Source organism: Carcharodon carcharias, chromosome 4 (genome assembly GCF_017639515.1).
Source record: "Carcharodon carcharias isolate sCarCar2 chromosome 4, sCarCar2.pri, whole genome shotgun sequence".
In the NCBI taxonomy this organism is placed as follows: Eukaryota; Metazoa; Chordata; class Chondrichthyes; order Lamniformes; family Lamnidae; genus Carcharodon; species Carcharodon carcharias.
This window is the reverse complement of record NC_054470.1, coordinates 25151777-25165901: the sequence shown is the minus strand read 5'-3', so window position 1 is coordinate 25165901 and position 14125 is coordinate 25151777. Positions and strand designations below refer to the sequence as shown.

At 37.8% G+C, this 14125-nt stretch overlaps 1 protein-coding gene across 7 annotated transcripts in view; it reads right to left on the bottom strand.

Annotated features, from left to right (window-relative positions):
- Positions 1-14125, bottom strand: part of vps13a (vacuolar protein sorting 13 homolog A) — a 524014-nt gene that overhangs the window by 347117 nt on the left and 162772 nt on the right. For all 7 annotated transcript variants that reach the window (XM_041186720.1, XM_041186723.1, XM_041186721.1 and 4 more), the window contains exons 23-26: positions 8830-8965; positions 8436-8526; positions 6012-6184; positions 3414-3570 (exon numbers count right to left, since the gene is read on the bottom strand). In XM_041186720.1, coding sequence (XP_041042654.1) covers positions 3414-3570; positions 6012-6184; positions 8436-8526; positions 8830-8965 — 557 coding nt within the window. The remainder of the gene's footprint in view (positions 1-3413; positions 3571-6011; positions 6185-8435; positions 8527-8829; positions 8966-14125) is intronic.

The window sequence follows — 14125 nt, the reverse complement described above, 5'->3', positions numbered from 1 at the left end:
ACTTATAATGCAGGACTTTAATTATCCTAATTATAGGCTGGGATAGTAATTTCAGAGCAGGGCAAGAGTTTCGAGTGTGTGTGTGTTAAGGAGAGTTTTCTATATCCGTATATATCTAGTCCAACAGGGAAGGAGGCATTTCTGGATCCGATTCCGGGGAAAGAGATGGGATAAGTAGCCCAGGTAAATTGTAATCAATGATTGGCAAGCAGAAACTGTAATGGAACAACGGGCTCCCTTCAAAGAAGAGAAAGTCCCATGAGGGAGACTAGATAGTTCAAACAAATCCAGAGCACCGATAATGAATGAGATAAAGAGTAAGCTGAAGCTGAAAAAGGGTTCATATGACAAATGTCAGGTGGATGATACAACTGAGAACCAGACTGAATATAGAAGGTTCAGAAGTAAGTGAAAAAACAAAAAGAAACAGAGAATGAGGAGAGATTGGCAGCTAACAGTAAAAACGATCCAAAAGTTTTCTGGACATATAAATAGTAAATGTAAATAGTAAATAAATAGCAAAAAGGAGTGGGACCAATTGGGGACCTAAAAAGCAAATTAAACATGGAGGGGAAAGGCATGGTCAAGATAAGAAATGCACACTTCGCATCCATATTTATCAAGGAAGCAGATGCTGCCCTAGTCATAGTTAAAGAGGGCTAGCTGAGATTTAGCATGAGCTAAGAATTGATAAAGAGGTGGTATTAGGCAGGCTAGCTGCACTTGAAATTGATAGGACACCAGAACCAGATTAGATGAATCCAAGGATACTGAGGGAAGCGAGGGTGGAAATTACAAAGGCACTGGCCACAAATCTTCCAATTCGCCTTAGATACAGCGGTGCCAGAGGACTGGCAAATTGCAAATGTTATACCTTTATTCAAAAAAGAATGTAAGAATACACCTAATATCTACAGGCAAGTCAGCTTAACCTTAATGAGAAAACAATCATCTGGGACAAAATTGTTATGGTCCAGTACAATATGAACTCTCAGTCAATACTTCATATTTTTAAAAGCCCAAAAGGCTACAAAATGATGGCTGCCCGAGAATCATCTGACCTCTCTTATGGACTGAAACGTCCCCTGTCTCATGAGGGAACAAAAGGAACTTTTCAGGCTGATATTGATTCAATGCTTTTTCCTGAAGCTAATTCAAAAGGGTAATTTCAAATTAAATAGGTCACTCAGATACACAGACACTAGCTGTCTCAAACTGTGAAACTCATCACAGGATGTATAATCGACCTGGTCCCCATCTTATTTGGACATGTAACAGGTCACATGGTGAGACAGCCTTGTTTGTGATTGCTTTTAAAACAGGCCATGAGGAAAACTGAGCTTAACTAACTTGCTTGAGTTTTGAGGAGGTAACAAAGAGCATTGATGAGGTGTTCATAGACATCCAAAAAAGCATTTGATAAAATGCTACATAACAGGTTTGTCAGCAAACTTAAATCTCATTCAATAAAAAGGGCCAGTAGCAGCATGGATACAAAATTGGTTAATTGACAGGAAACAATAGTGTTGAATGGCTGTTTTTCAGACTGGAGGAAGGTATATCCTGGGGTTCCCCAGGGTTCTGAGATAGCATCTCTGCTTTCCTTGATATATATTAATGATCTTGACTTGGGTGTACAGGGCTACTACTGCCCCATTCAAAATTTGCAGATGATACGATGCTTGGAAGTATTATGAATTGTGAGGAGGCTAGTGACCAACTTCAAAAGGGCTTAGTCAGGCTGGTGAAATAGGCAGACAAGTGGCAGGTGAAATTTAATGCAGTGAAGTGTTAAGTGATTAATTTTGGTAGGAAGAACTAGAAGCTTAAGGACACAATTCTGAAGTGGCTGTAGCAGTAGAGGGATCTGATATTTGTATATACATGGACAACAGTCCTCATGTTCGTGACAAGTTAATTTCTTACCAAGATCTTTTATTTTACCATATGGATGTCTTTCAAATGGAGTTTCTCCTGTTGAGTGTAACCATTTCTGCTAAAAAAAAATTTCTATTGCTGTTTCACATCATGGTTTAATACCATCCACTCTGGGGTGTGGAGAGTTTTTGTCAAATGTTACTTTTGACTGCGACGCCCCTTCTGACTTCAAGTTCCTGCGGAGGGGTGGGGGAAGCTAATTTCACAGAATGCATTCCTTGTACCCTACATAGCTCCTGTGACATTTCCCTTCAGTTCCATTCAATAATGACTGATCGCCTTCATGGTATTGATGGAATGGACATGACAGAGAGCAGAAAAATCACTTGCAGGGAGCCTCAGCACGAGATACTCCATAATAAATAAAAAGCTTAGATTGCAAACTGCATGTCCAGCACAGAAATGTTTAACCTTGCATTGAAGCATGCTTTATGAAAAAGTTGATTAACAAAACTACTGCAGTTCATTATATTAACAAGTAGGGTAGGGACCACATGATATAGATACTACACTCCGATCAATTCCAATTGATCTATTAATGCAACCCTCATGGGTAAATAGAACAACATTGCTGGTATTCTCCTGGAGGTAACATTTATCTTTAAAATAAACAATTTTCATCGACTTTTCAAGGAATGGGGCTACCACAAATATATATCATTATTATTGAACCAAACTAAAGACCACTGAGTTCTAATGATAGGTCATCAACCTAAAAGGTAAACTCTCTCCATAGATGTTGCCTGATCTTCTGTTTTTATTTCAGATTTCTAGAATCTGCAATATTTGTTTTTATAAAGCCTATACACTAAACTCTGGATGGATTTCCTAGTTTCCTCTAAGATCCCATATGCATAGCTCCCCTTAATTCCTCATATCATAGCTGTTTCATGGGATTTGAGTAAAATAAAATTATTCTGGCTTTGTGCCGATGAATCCATCACAACCTCAGACAGGAGATTTGGGAGACAAACCCAGTATATCCATCCCCAAAGCTTATGACTGATGTCATGCACCAGAGGCTCAATGTTAGAGAAGGGTAATTTTTAGTAATAATTGACTGTGGAGATATTTCTGTTATCTATGTAGAAGCTCTATGAAGTCAAAAGGAAGAATTTTATTTATTAAACATATTACTAATTTAATACATGCATTTTGGCATGAATATAGGTATGGTACTCGATAGTGCCATTCAGGAAAATTAGAACTGATCCGGTTGTGGAATCATGAGCCACAATTTAAATGGTTACTCTTCAGACTGGCTATAACACAGCAAGCTGTAAATTAGAAATGTTTTCTAAACTATTACTGTCTTAATGTCACAACTCAAGTCAGAGAATGAAAATTATGTATAAAAATTCCAGAGTTTATCATTTTTAAATCTGGGTATTCATAGTATAACTATCATTTGATGAGTTTTAAATGTTTAACACAATTATAGTATTAGAAAACTACATAAGTCTTTTTCCTCTTACCTGTATGCTCTGGGCATTTTAAGCTGACTTCTTTCAGAAATGTGAGTGAAGTCATATCATGTGTTCGGAGTTTTAGCTCTGTACCAAGTCCTAATATTTCCAGTTCTAATACGGGCCTTTCAGTATCCTCTACGTGGCGATAGATTCCCAGTGACATCTAGACAGACGTTATTGAAATTATAACAATTAGAAAAATGCAAACCACATTTTGAAACAAAAATTCCATATAATAAATGAGATGCAGCCGATGATCTCAATTTTTGAGTTCTTTTAGCTCTCCTAGGTATTACATCAACCTTAATTTGCACCATTCTGCAGCCAATATGGTATGCATTTATTAGGAGGATTTTCAAATAGGCAGATATTTAAGCAATGGCCCAGATTTTGCAGTCAGCAAATGATGCCCACCTTAAAGAAATCTGCTCACAATGATTTAGTAATCTTTGTGCGGACTTCCCCTTTCCCAACTGCCATTTAAATCTGGCACCAAGTCAAGGGAATTACCAGGTGTGCAGCAGTATTGATGCCAACAAGCAGGATAAGCAACCAATCACAATTAGGTATTCTAACAGGAAACCAGAAAGTTAAAAGCGCTGTACTTCTAATTGTAATATAAAATTCCAGAAAGTGAAATAAATGACTGATTACTTTAGTTTCTACCTTGATTCAAAGGTAAACACATTTTAAAGAAAAATAAACATGTATTTTTTTTTAAAAAATCACAATGGAGAAAATTGAAAGTCCATAAATATAAAGTTAGCTTTTCTGGGCCAATAAGGGTGTTTAACAATAAATCATGAAGTCAGAATGCCATTAAAAACCCAGTTACACTTCATTCAACAAGCTATAACATTTTCAAGGGTTTTTTACAGTGAGACTAACAGCACAAGAACGGATGCTGCTATCAGTTCAAATATCTTGTGCAAACTAGTTCAGCCTCAACTGTATTATGTCCAGTTCATGGTGCCTCACTTTAGGAAGGATGTGACGGTATTAGACAGGGTGCAGAAAAGATTCACGAGAATGGTTCCAGGGATGAGGATATTCAATTATCTAGGTAGATTGGAGAGGTTTGGACTGTTCTGAGAGGAAGTTTGATGAGGGATCTGGGCAGAGTGGAAGGACTGAGATCTAGAGTTAATTGGTTAAGGTAATTGGCAAAAGAGGCATTGGTGACATAAGGGGAAACTTTTCCATGCAGTGAGTGGTTAGGATCTGGTGTGCACTGCCTGAGAGTCTGGTCGATACAGGTTTAATTGAGGCATTCAAGAGGGAATTGGATATTATCTGAATAGGAAGAATTGCAGGGCTACATGGATAAGGTAAAAGCAAAAAATACCCAAGAGGAGTCTCTCATTCACAGGTATTAATCAAGAGACATTTTTCTTTTCTCTCAGGAGGTATCCTGCTGGGTTAACCACTTTTGATAATGATTTTGCCTACTACCTCAGTCGGCTTTCCCTTTTAAAGCTTAAGGCATTGGTGAAGTAACCTCTATTGCTAAGTTTAATACGTTGTTTACTACCTACCTAGGAAATGAGATAGCCTTGAATACTCAAATGTCCACATTTTAAGACAGCATTTACATATTTATTTAAACCCAAAGTAAAACTTGCCTGAAACAGCATTGGTCTTCATTAAGAAAAAATCCAGACGCTGGTCTGACATGAATAGATGCAACATAGAAATAGCTCATAACATGATTCAGCACAGCCCCTACACCCATCTCAGTAAATAACCCTATTTTGTTTGTCCCCTTTTCTACTCCAAGAAACTTTTTATTACAAGAAAAAGCCATCATACTAATATTTAGTATATTATGATTTGTTTAAAATCCAAATGAATTTAAGATTTAGATGGCAAATTTGTATTCACAAGAGGGCTAACAATATTATATCACAGCTCCTCACACATATACAAACATGCACAAAGACACGCAGAAAAAAGTGACTGGGTAATTAATAGCTTCATCACATCCTTAAGAGAGTAGGGGCAGAATTTTACGGTTCCTTGATGGCAGGTTTGCAGGTGGCAGGGCCTGTAAAATTCCCAGGGTGACCTGTCCATCGACAACCTGCTGGCAATGTTACCAATTTTACCTAGGGTGGGCAAGGCCTGGGTGATCCACCCACCTTCACCCCATGAGGCCCCCTGTTCTTGCCTGCTCTTGGATTCTGGGGATTTCTTTTAGTCCCAGTCCTGCCCACTGCTGCCACAGGCACTGCTGGGACTAGAGAGATGCCGGCGTATCAGATGGATCAACATCTCTCTGAGGCGACCTTATACCCAAGTGAGGGGCAGAAGTCCCATCTCCAACTAATCAACGCTGCTCAGAGCATTTAATAGCTACAAAGCTGCTGCGATTGACGGGGATGTGATACCTGCTGACTCTTTGGCGGCAGAGCGGGAAACCCCATCATCTGAAAAATCTGCCTTAGGTTTTTAAAAATACGGCACAAATTTATATTGGTGAGATGAATGAGGTTATTCTGAAATTAAGGTTGAAGCTTTTCTAAAATTAAAGCTTAGTTCAGCATCAGTAAAGGTGACAAGCATTTTTGGACAAACTTGATGGTCTAGAATAGGGACAATAATTACCTTTGTTATTTCAAATTGCATTTGGAAGTCAGTCATATTTTTCATAGTTTCTTGTTTCCTCAACTGTTTCTGGCGTACACTTTCTGTTCTTTGTAATGAATTATCTTTGGCTAGCAGAAATACTGGTTCATCCACAGGTGAGCTTGGAGCATCATAGAATTCATCATCTGAATCTGCAGAAGCTAAATCTAGTTACACATTTTACATAGGGAATTTTAAATCAGTAAACACATATGCTATATGTTCAAATGTTATGTAGCTTTATTAATAGTATTACAAATGTGAACATTCCTTCTTAGAATGGACCAAAGCAAGTTTCCATCTGAAACAAAAACAATCTTTACTAATCAATTTCACATCAGTTTAAAAAGTCCAATTCATTTCCAATGACTCCACCCATGAATGGAATTTTTCAAGATATATATGAACGAAAGAAATAAGTATTTTTCCACTATCTAGGGACTATAATGGAGCATGATATTTGTGTAATATAAAACTGTACCATTTATTAACATTAAACAATGTGGCTAGGTTATGATAAAAAGAAAATCCTAGCAGCAATGTAAGAAATCATTTTGACTTTGTGTAAAACAGGTGATATTGGATTCAATTTCAAAATAGCAGATGGCTAAAATGGAAGACAAATCTCAGCATGACAAAATATACAAAAATATACGAATAGAATAAAGGATAAAATTTTAATGAGAATGTGTGCTATCTACTACATAAAAACAAAGCATGTTTGCACTTTACATGGGTTTCCTACAATAACTGAAACTGCCTTTTTGTTCCTTAATCCTAAACTGATCTTCATTTCATTTGATTATCAATATGTTATAAATTTTAGGCATTTCACTTTCAGGAGTATATACTTTCATTGGAAGGCAAGTAGAATTTAGCAACAAGGATAATTATGGGACTATGTTTGGAAAAGACCAAGATTGAAAAGATTTTCAAAAATTTAAAAGGAGGGCTCTGACAATATCCAGTAGACAGTAGATAAAGTCCCACATAATTGGCTTGCCAGTGAAGTTGAAGCCCATGGAATAAAAAGGGCAGTGGCAGCATACATATAAAATTGGCCGAAAGACAGAAAAGAGAGCTGTGGCAAATGGTTATTTTTCAGATACAGGGCACATTAAAAAATGACCTAGACTTGAGTAGATAGGGGACATTTTCAAAATTTGCAGAAGTCACAAAACTTGGAAGTATTGTGAACTATATGGAGGATAGTGGCAGATTTCCAAGAGGACAAAGACAATCTGGTGAAATGGGTAGACATGTGACACATGAATGAAAAGTGATAGATCTTGTTAGGAACAATGAGGAGAGGCAATATAAAATAAAGGGTACATTTCTAAAGGGAATATTGGAGCAGAGAGACCTGAGGGCCATGTACGCAGATCATTGACAGTAGCAGGGCAGACTGAGAAAGTGGTTAGGGTGGCATACCAGATCCTGGGCTTTATAAACAGAGGCAGAGAGTACAAAGGCCAAGTTCATTTCAGTTTTATTCAGCCAATTTACATTGGCTCTTCCTGCTGTCCAAATCAGTTTTGATCCTTCTGATGCTCTGAAACGTTTGAAACTAACTGCTGTGTGCAGTAAAACAGTTAAGATGAGTTTGTAAAATTTTCAAAATTGTGGATTGATTTGACGATAATAGTACTTGAATTTACATAACACCTTTAACATCATAAAACATCCCAAGGTCATTTGATGACAAATGAATAAAACTTTTAAACCATACAAAATAAGCAAGGATTGACCAAAAAAAAGCATGAATAAATTAAGTAAATAGGCAGAACAATGACAGGTGCAGCTTAATTTACTGAAGTGTGAAGTATATTTTGGACACAAGAATGAATCGCAGATGGGAATACAGTTTAAATAGGGAAGCATGAGGTTGCACAAGAGAAGTGTGGGGTTGTGATAAACAAATGGAAGGAGATGAACAAGGATGCATGGGATATAAAAACTGTCACTACTGGAGTTAAATGAAAGATGTGATTGATCTCCATATGGAATACTTATGCTGTTTTGGGTACTCACATTTGCAAGGTTATTCTAGTCCTGATTCATCACTGTACCCAGTCTGAATGGATTTAGTTACAAGGAGAGACTGGACAAACTTAAGTTATAACGCCTACAATCACGGATATAACTGGGTGAGATGTCTAAAATAAAGCTAATAACCACTGGCAGTAAAAGAGAATTCAGGAAAGATTTCTTCATAAGTTAAAAGGCAGAACGTGGAATGCACTGTCCCAGAACACACAGAGGTGCAGCAACAACTGAAGTGCATAAAATGGAGATGGATGTTAATATGAAGTGAGGATGCTGACTGGTTTGATGAAAGGGAATGCTATTGTCTACTTAGACAATATGAATGGATTACATTTTTCATAGTACAGCCAATCTTACCTGCCATACTCAGAACAGAAGAGTACAGGTCCTTGTGTACTGCTCTTTTTTGCATAGATCGTGGAGTCATGTTAGGTGATAATTTCTGTGGCTAAATAAATTTCACATGTTGTAAGAGAAAATTAACTAGACATCAATTATATTTCTCAAACTTATCCTAAAAAACATTTTCCAAGTATACCTTGTAAAAACTATTCATCCCAATGACATCTATTTCATTCAGAAAAATTTCCAGATGGACGTTAATTTAAAATTACTACAAACTGGTAACATACAGTAGCTTGTTACAGAACATCATATGGTTTATGAAGCATATTTTCTCCAACTAAAGAGCTATCAATATTTCACAGGATTCCACACATTTTTCACTTCAAATATAATGATTTAAGCCTACCTGAAGAGATTTTAAAGATGGTGGCGGTGAATTACGTTTTGGTTTAGGAATACTATCAATTAATTCTAAAGCTCCTCTAAGTTTCTGGTCCGAGATGCAAATTGAAAGTAAAGCAAGTCCACCATGAACTTTAAATCTATTTAAAGGAAGGAAACATAGTAAATTAGAGCTACAATCAATATATGTGAAACAATCTTTATTCTCCATTGGGAAACAAACCTATGTTGATCTTTAAATGTTTTGCTCATTTCAAAATATAGCAAAGTACATCACATCTGAAACACAGATCTAAAGATATTTATATAGACTGGCTTAAGTTAATAAATGGGCAAAAGACAGGGTTAACAATAGCATTCTGGATGGACTCACCAGGTAGAGTAAAAATTAAGACAGCATTGTGCAATAAAAAGGGCATGCACAGTCTGTATTACTATAACAAGTAAATCCAATCAACTCAAATGTAAATTGAATGCCCAGAAAGAAGTAAAACAGCAGAATCAGAACCTGTGAATATGATAGAGGATTATTTTTACAGATTGTATCCAGATGTAGATCTTACAAATGTTCAAGATAAGTTTGGTAATATAGCAATCTAGGCTTAGGAAGTTGTGATTACTTGGAAAGCAAAACCAGTAAGGACAAGTAAAAAAAAAAGACTTTAAAACGGCATGGAATTAAGATGCTGTGTAGTTTATTTTGATAGTGCAAATGCTTTGATTTTACGTACCCATGGCACTCAATGAAAATGTAAAACTGTGGCTAAACAGACAATCAATGTGGATTAGGGTAGTCCACAGTTAACCATTACATAAGTTAACATCTTTGAAGAAATTTCTCAGTAATTAAAACTATAAGTACAGAAAATAAAAGGAAAATGAAATACAACTTCTCTTCACAGATACTAGGATTGTAATAGAAAATATCAAAATGTTTTGAACTGACAAGGAATATTACAATCGTTAGAAAAACAAATCCTAGTTTTATGATGAACACTTTAGTCACAGAAAATAGTTCATCTTCGAGGATTAAGAACATTCTGGAAGAATTTGTGTTTTGAAATACACTGTTCCTTCAAGGGTTAATGCAAGAACTCAGATTGCAAGAAAAGATAATTAAGCAGTTGCAAAGAAGCTGGAAACCTCTTGAACTGAGTGGACTGTGTATAAAAGGGGCCACGTGGTAATTTATGGCTCTAGAAAAAAACATGCCAGGAACTATATTTAAAAGTTGGTTTTGGTTTGGCTTTGAGAAGAAGGACCAATTGCTTGTGAAGGAAGATAGCAGTCTTTTTGCAGTCCAGAGTCAGTCCACATCTGCAAGTGAATATAAACTGCTCCTAAGTTGCTCTATGTGCTGGGATTGAGTACCGGCCAACAGTTCCCCGAGTCCGCCTGAAAAGCAGTGCAAGAATCATTGACTGTTTCACAGATCAGTGCTGAGAAACCAACCATATAATCTGGACGTCGTTTCAAGCACTCTATCATCTTTCCTTTTCCCTTGAACCATTGACTTTTAACCTTTGGCAGAATTCCCCTTTTATTTTAGTGTGTGTTTGTGCACGTATGCATGTGCACATGTGTGTGAGAGACACGGTTAGGGTATCTCGAAAGATGTACTTGGTGTACTTTCATATTTCATACTGTATGTTAATAAGCTTTGCCTTTCTATTTAACAAGACTGGTTTTATAATAAACCAATACGTTTGTTGTTTATTGAAAGAAGCCTTGTTAAAGTCTCTTTTATTCCAGGTAACAGTAGCGAAAGTAAACAATTGGCCACTTTAGTGAGTGAATCAAATTTTTAAATTAATGGTGCAACCTATGGAGTAGTGGAGCTAGTCAAACTGTGCATTCCTCCCATCCCAGTCATAACAGTTCAGAGAAATCTACCACTGCTGATAACTCAAAGAAATTTAGAATAAGGATTTATATGAAGCAACAAGAAAATAAATCACCTGGCTGTCAATGAATGCACAATGTAACCAGGTGCTCTCCTTCTGAATGATAGCAGCATTCGACTTTGCATGGAGTAACAAATGAAGACGATAATTATTTAACCTTGAGCCAGCAGTGGGTTTTCTGACAAAGTCAACAACAGCAACTTGTATTTATGTGGCATCTTTAATGTGGTGAAGGTAAGGGTCCAGGTAAAGGGCCCATACTCAGGGTTATGAACAATGGCCAATGGTAGCAACAGCAAACTTTCGGTGGTGATGGTGGGGGACACAACAACACCTACTTACAGGTAGAGGGTCCTTCAGGAAGAGGACTTGTATTTTCTTGAAGCACACAAGAAAATGGAAAGGCACTTCATGCATTCTTTTCTCTAGTCACATTCCTCACTGAACTTGATAATGGGAGGCTCTTATGAGCAGGATTGTGAGGCATGGAGAAATGAGCAGAGGACCTACCCTTGACAGATCACCAGAACAATGTAGTAAAACATCTCGAGATACTACACAGATGTGTCAAGAGAACTGAATCTAACACTGAGCCATATTATATAGCTATTTGGACAGATGATCAAAACCTTGGCCAAAGAGGTAGATTTAAATAGCACATTAAAAGGAGTGAGCAGTAGAGAATCAGAGAAGTTTAGGGATGAAAATTTCAGAACTTAGGGCCTAGGCATGACCGCCAATGGTAGAGTGATTTAAAATCTGGATGCATAAGAGTCCAAATTGGAGGAACACAGATCTCAAAAGCTTGTAGGGCTGGAGAAGGCTACAGATAAGGGGTGCCATGGAGAGATTTGAAAGCAAGGATGAGCATTTTGAAAGTTGAGATGTTGCCAAACAAGGAGGCAGTGTAGATCAGTGGGTACCTGGGTGAAGGATGAATAAAACTTGATGCAAGTTAAGATACAGGCAAAGGAGTTTTGGAACAGCTCAAGTTTATACTGGGTGGAAGTTAAAAGACTAACAGGTGTGTATTGGAATAGTCAAGTTTACAGGTAACGGAGGCATGGGTGACGGTTTCAGCAAATGAGCTGAGGAAGGGGCAGAATCAGGCAATGTTACAGAGGTGGAATTAGGTACATTGGAACAGGAGTAGGCCATTCAGCCCATTGAGACTGCTCTGCCATTCAATTAAATCACGGCTAATCAGGAGTAGGCCATTCAGCCTGTCAAGACTGCTCCGCCATTCAGTTAGATCACAGCTGATCAGGAGTAGGCCATTCAGCCCGTCAAGACTGCTGTGCCATTCAATTAGGTCATGGTTGATCATCTACCTCAACACCACTTTCCCGCACTATCTCCATATCCCTTGGTGTCATTAGTCTCCAGAAATCTATCAATTTATGTTTTGAACATGCTCAATGATTGAGCATCCCTCTGGGGTAGAGAATTTCAAAGATTCACCACCCTGAAGAAATTCCTCCTCATCTCAGTCTTAAATGGCCTATCCCTTATCCTGAGATTATGTCCCTTGGTTTTAGATTCACCAGCTGGGGAAAACTCATCTAAACCTACCCTGTCATGCCCTGTAAGAATTTTGTAATTCATTCCTCGAAACTCTAGGGAATACAGGCCAAGTCTCCCCAATCTCTCCTCTCATCCCAAGGATTAATCTAATGTACCTCCACTGCACAACTGCAATAAGATATATTTACTCCTGTAGTGGCTGGTGATGCAACAGATGCATGGTCAGAAACACATCTGTGTCAAATATAATGCTAAGGTTGCAAACAGCATGGTTTAGCCACAAATAGTGATCACTGAGAGGGGTGAACTTGGAGACTAAGATTTAGATTTTGTGGCCAGGACTGAAGACAATGACTTTGGCTTTCCTAATATTTAGCTGGACAAAATATCCAATTACCCAGTACAAGGTATTGGAGAAGCAGCGTGACAATGGAAAGGGAGACAGTGCCTATTAGGGAGCTGGTAAATGCAAATTTAAGGAAGGTTGAGGTGGTCCCACAGACACCGGTCCTGTCCAACAGGTACAAAACCTGTGAGAACATGCAGAAAGACTGCAAGGAGAACATACACAGTGCATGGCTTAGAGGGGGAGAACAAAATAAAAATGTCTCAGTTATAGGGGACTCTAATTAGGGTATAGAAAAAGTACTCTGCAGCCAAGAACAAGAATTCCGAAGAGTTTCATACCTGGTGCCAGGTTAAGGGTGGTCACACAGTGGCTAGAGAGCAACATAGAAAGGGAGGGGATAAATCCAGCTATCATAGTTAATGTTGGAATAAATGACATAGGTAGGAACAGAGAAGAGGTCCTGCTGAAAAGTGTATTAAGACTTAGGCTCCAAATTAAAAAGCAGGACATCAAATGCTGGATTGCTATCCATGCAAAATGCAAATTTGCATGGGAGAGACAGATCAGGGGAATTAACACTAAATTAACACTAATTCAATTAACACTAAAGGGCTGGTGTGGGAAAAAGAGATTCCTTTTAATGCATCACTAACATCAGTTCTAGGAGAGGAAGGAGCCACGTTGATGGGGTGAGCTCCACATCAATTATGATGGGGTCCTTGTCCTCATGGAAAGGTGGCAAAGGCTTTAAACGAGTAAGGCGGGGTGGGGGATTGGGGGAAGAGAAGAAGCATAAATGGCCTAAATGTAAACAAAACATGAAAGGAGAGCATAGGGGAAAATATGGTAAGAAAGATATTGATCGCAAGAGAAGAAATAGAGTTATAGCGCGGGAGTCTAATAAGATGTTTAAGAATAAAGTGAGAGGAAATCCTATTAAAAATGAGTTGAAAAATGCACACAGGGATCAAAATAAAACAGGAGAGCCGGAGGTAATTCTGCCTTGGGGGAAATCCGATATAGTAGGGATTGTTGAGACATGACTACAGAAAAATAAGGACTGGGAATTAATATTGCAGGGTATAACATATTTAGAAAGGATAAGGGAAAAGGAAGAGTTGGAGTAGTTGTACTTACTACAGCTAACATAATGGCGTGGAAAAAAAACGGGGCAGCTATCAGCAAGACAAAAATAGAATCAGTATGGATAGTGATAAAATGAAAGGTCAATCACGCTGATGGGTATAGTCGACAGAAGGAAGAAACATGTGGATAAATTATGGAACTGAGTAAAAAAAACAGAAAATCATTATGGAGGATTTTAACTACCCAGGTATTAATTGGACAGAAGAGGTAGGTAAAGGAGAGAAAGGAATGAAGGTCCTACAATTTGTACAGGAGTACTTGTTAACCCAATATCTAAAAAGTTAAACATGGGAAGATAAATTATTGAATCTAGTAATGGAAATAAACCAGAGCAGATATGCGAAGTAAAAATAGGGGGACATCTAGGCAATCATGAT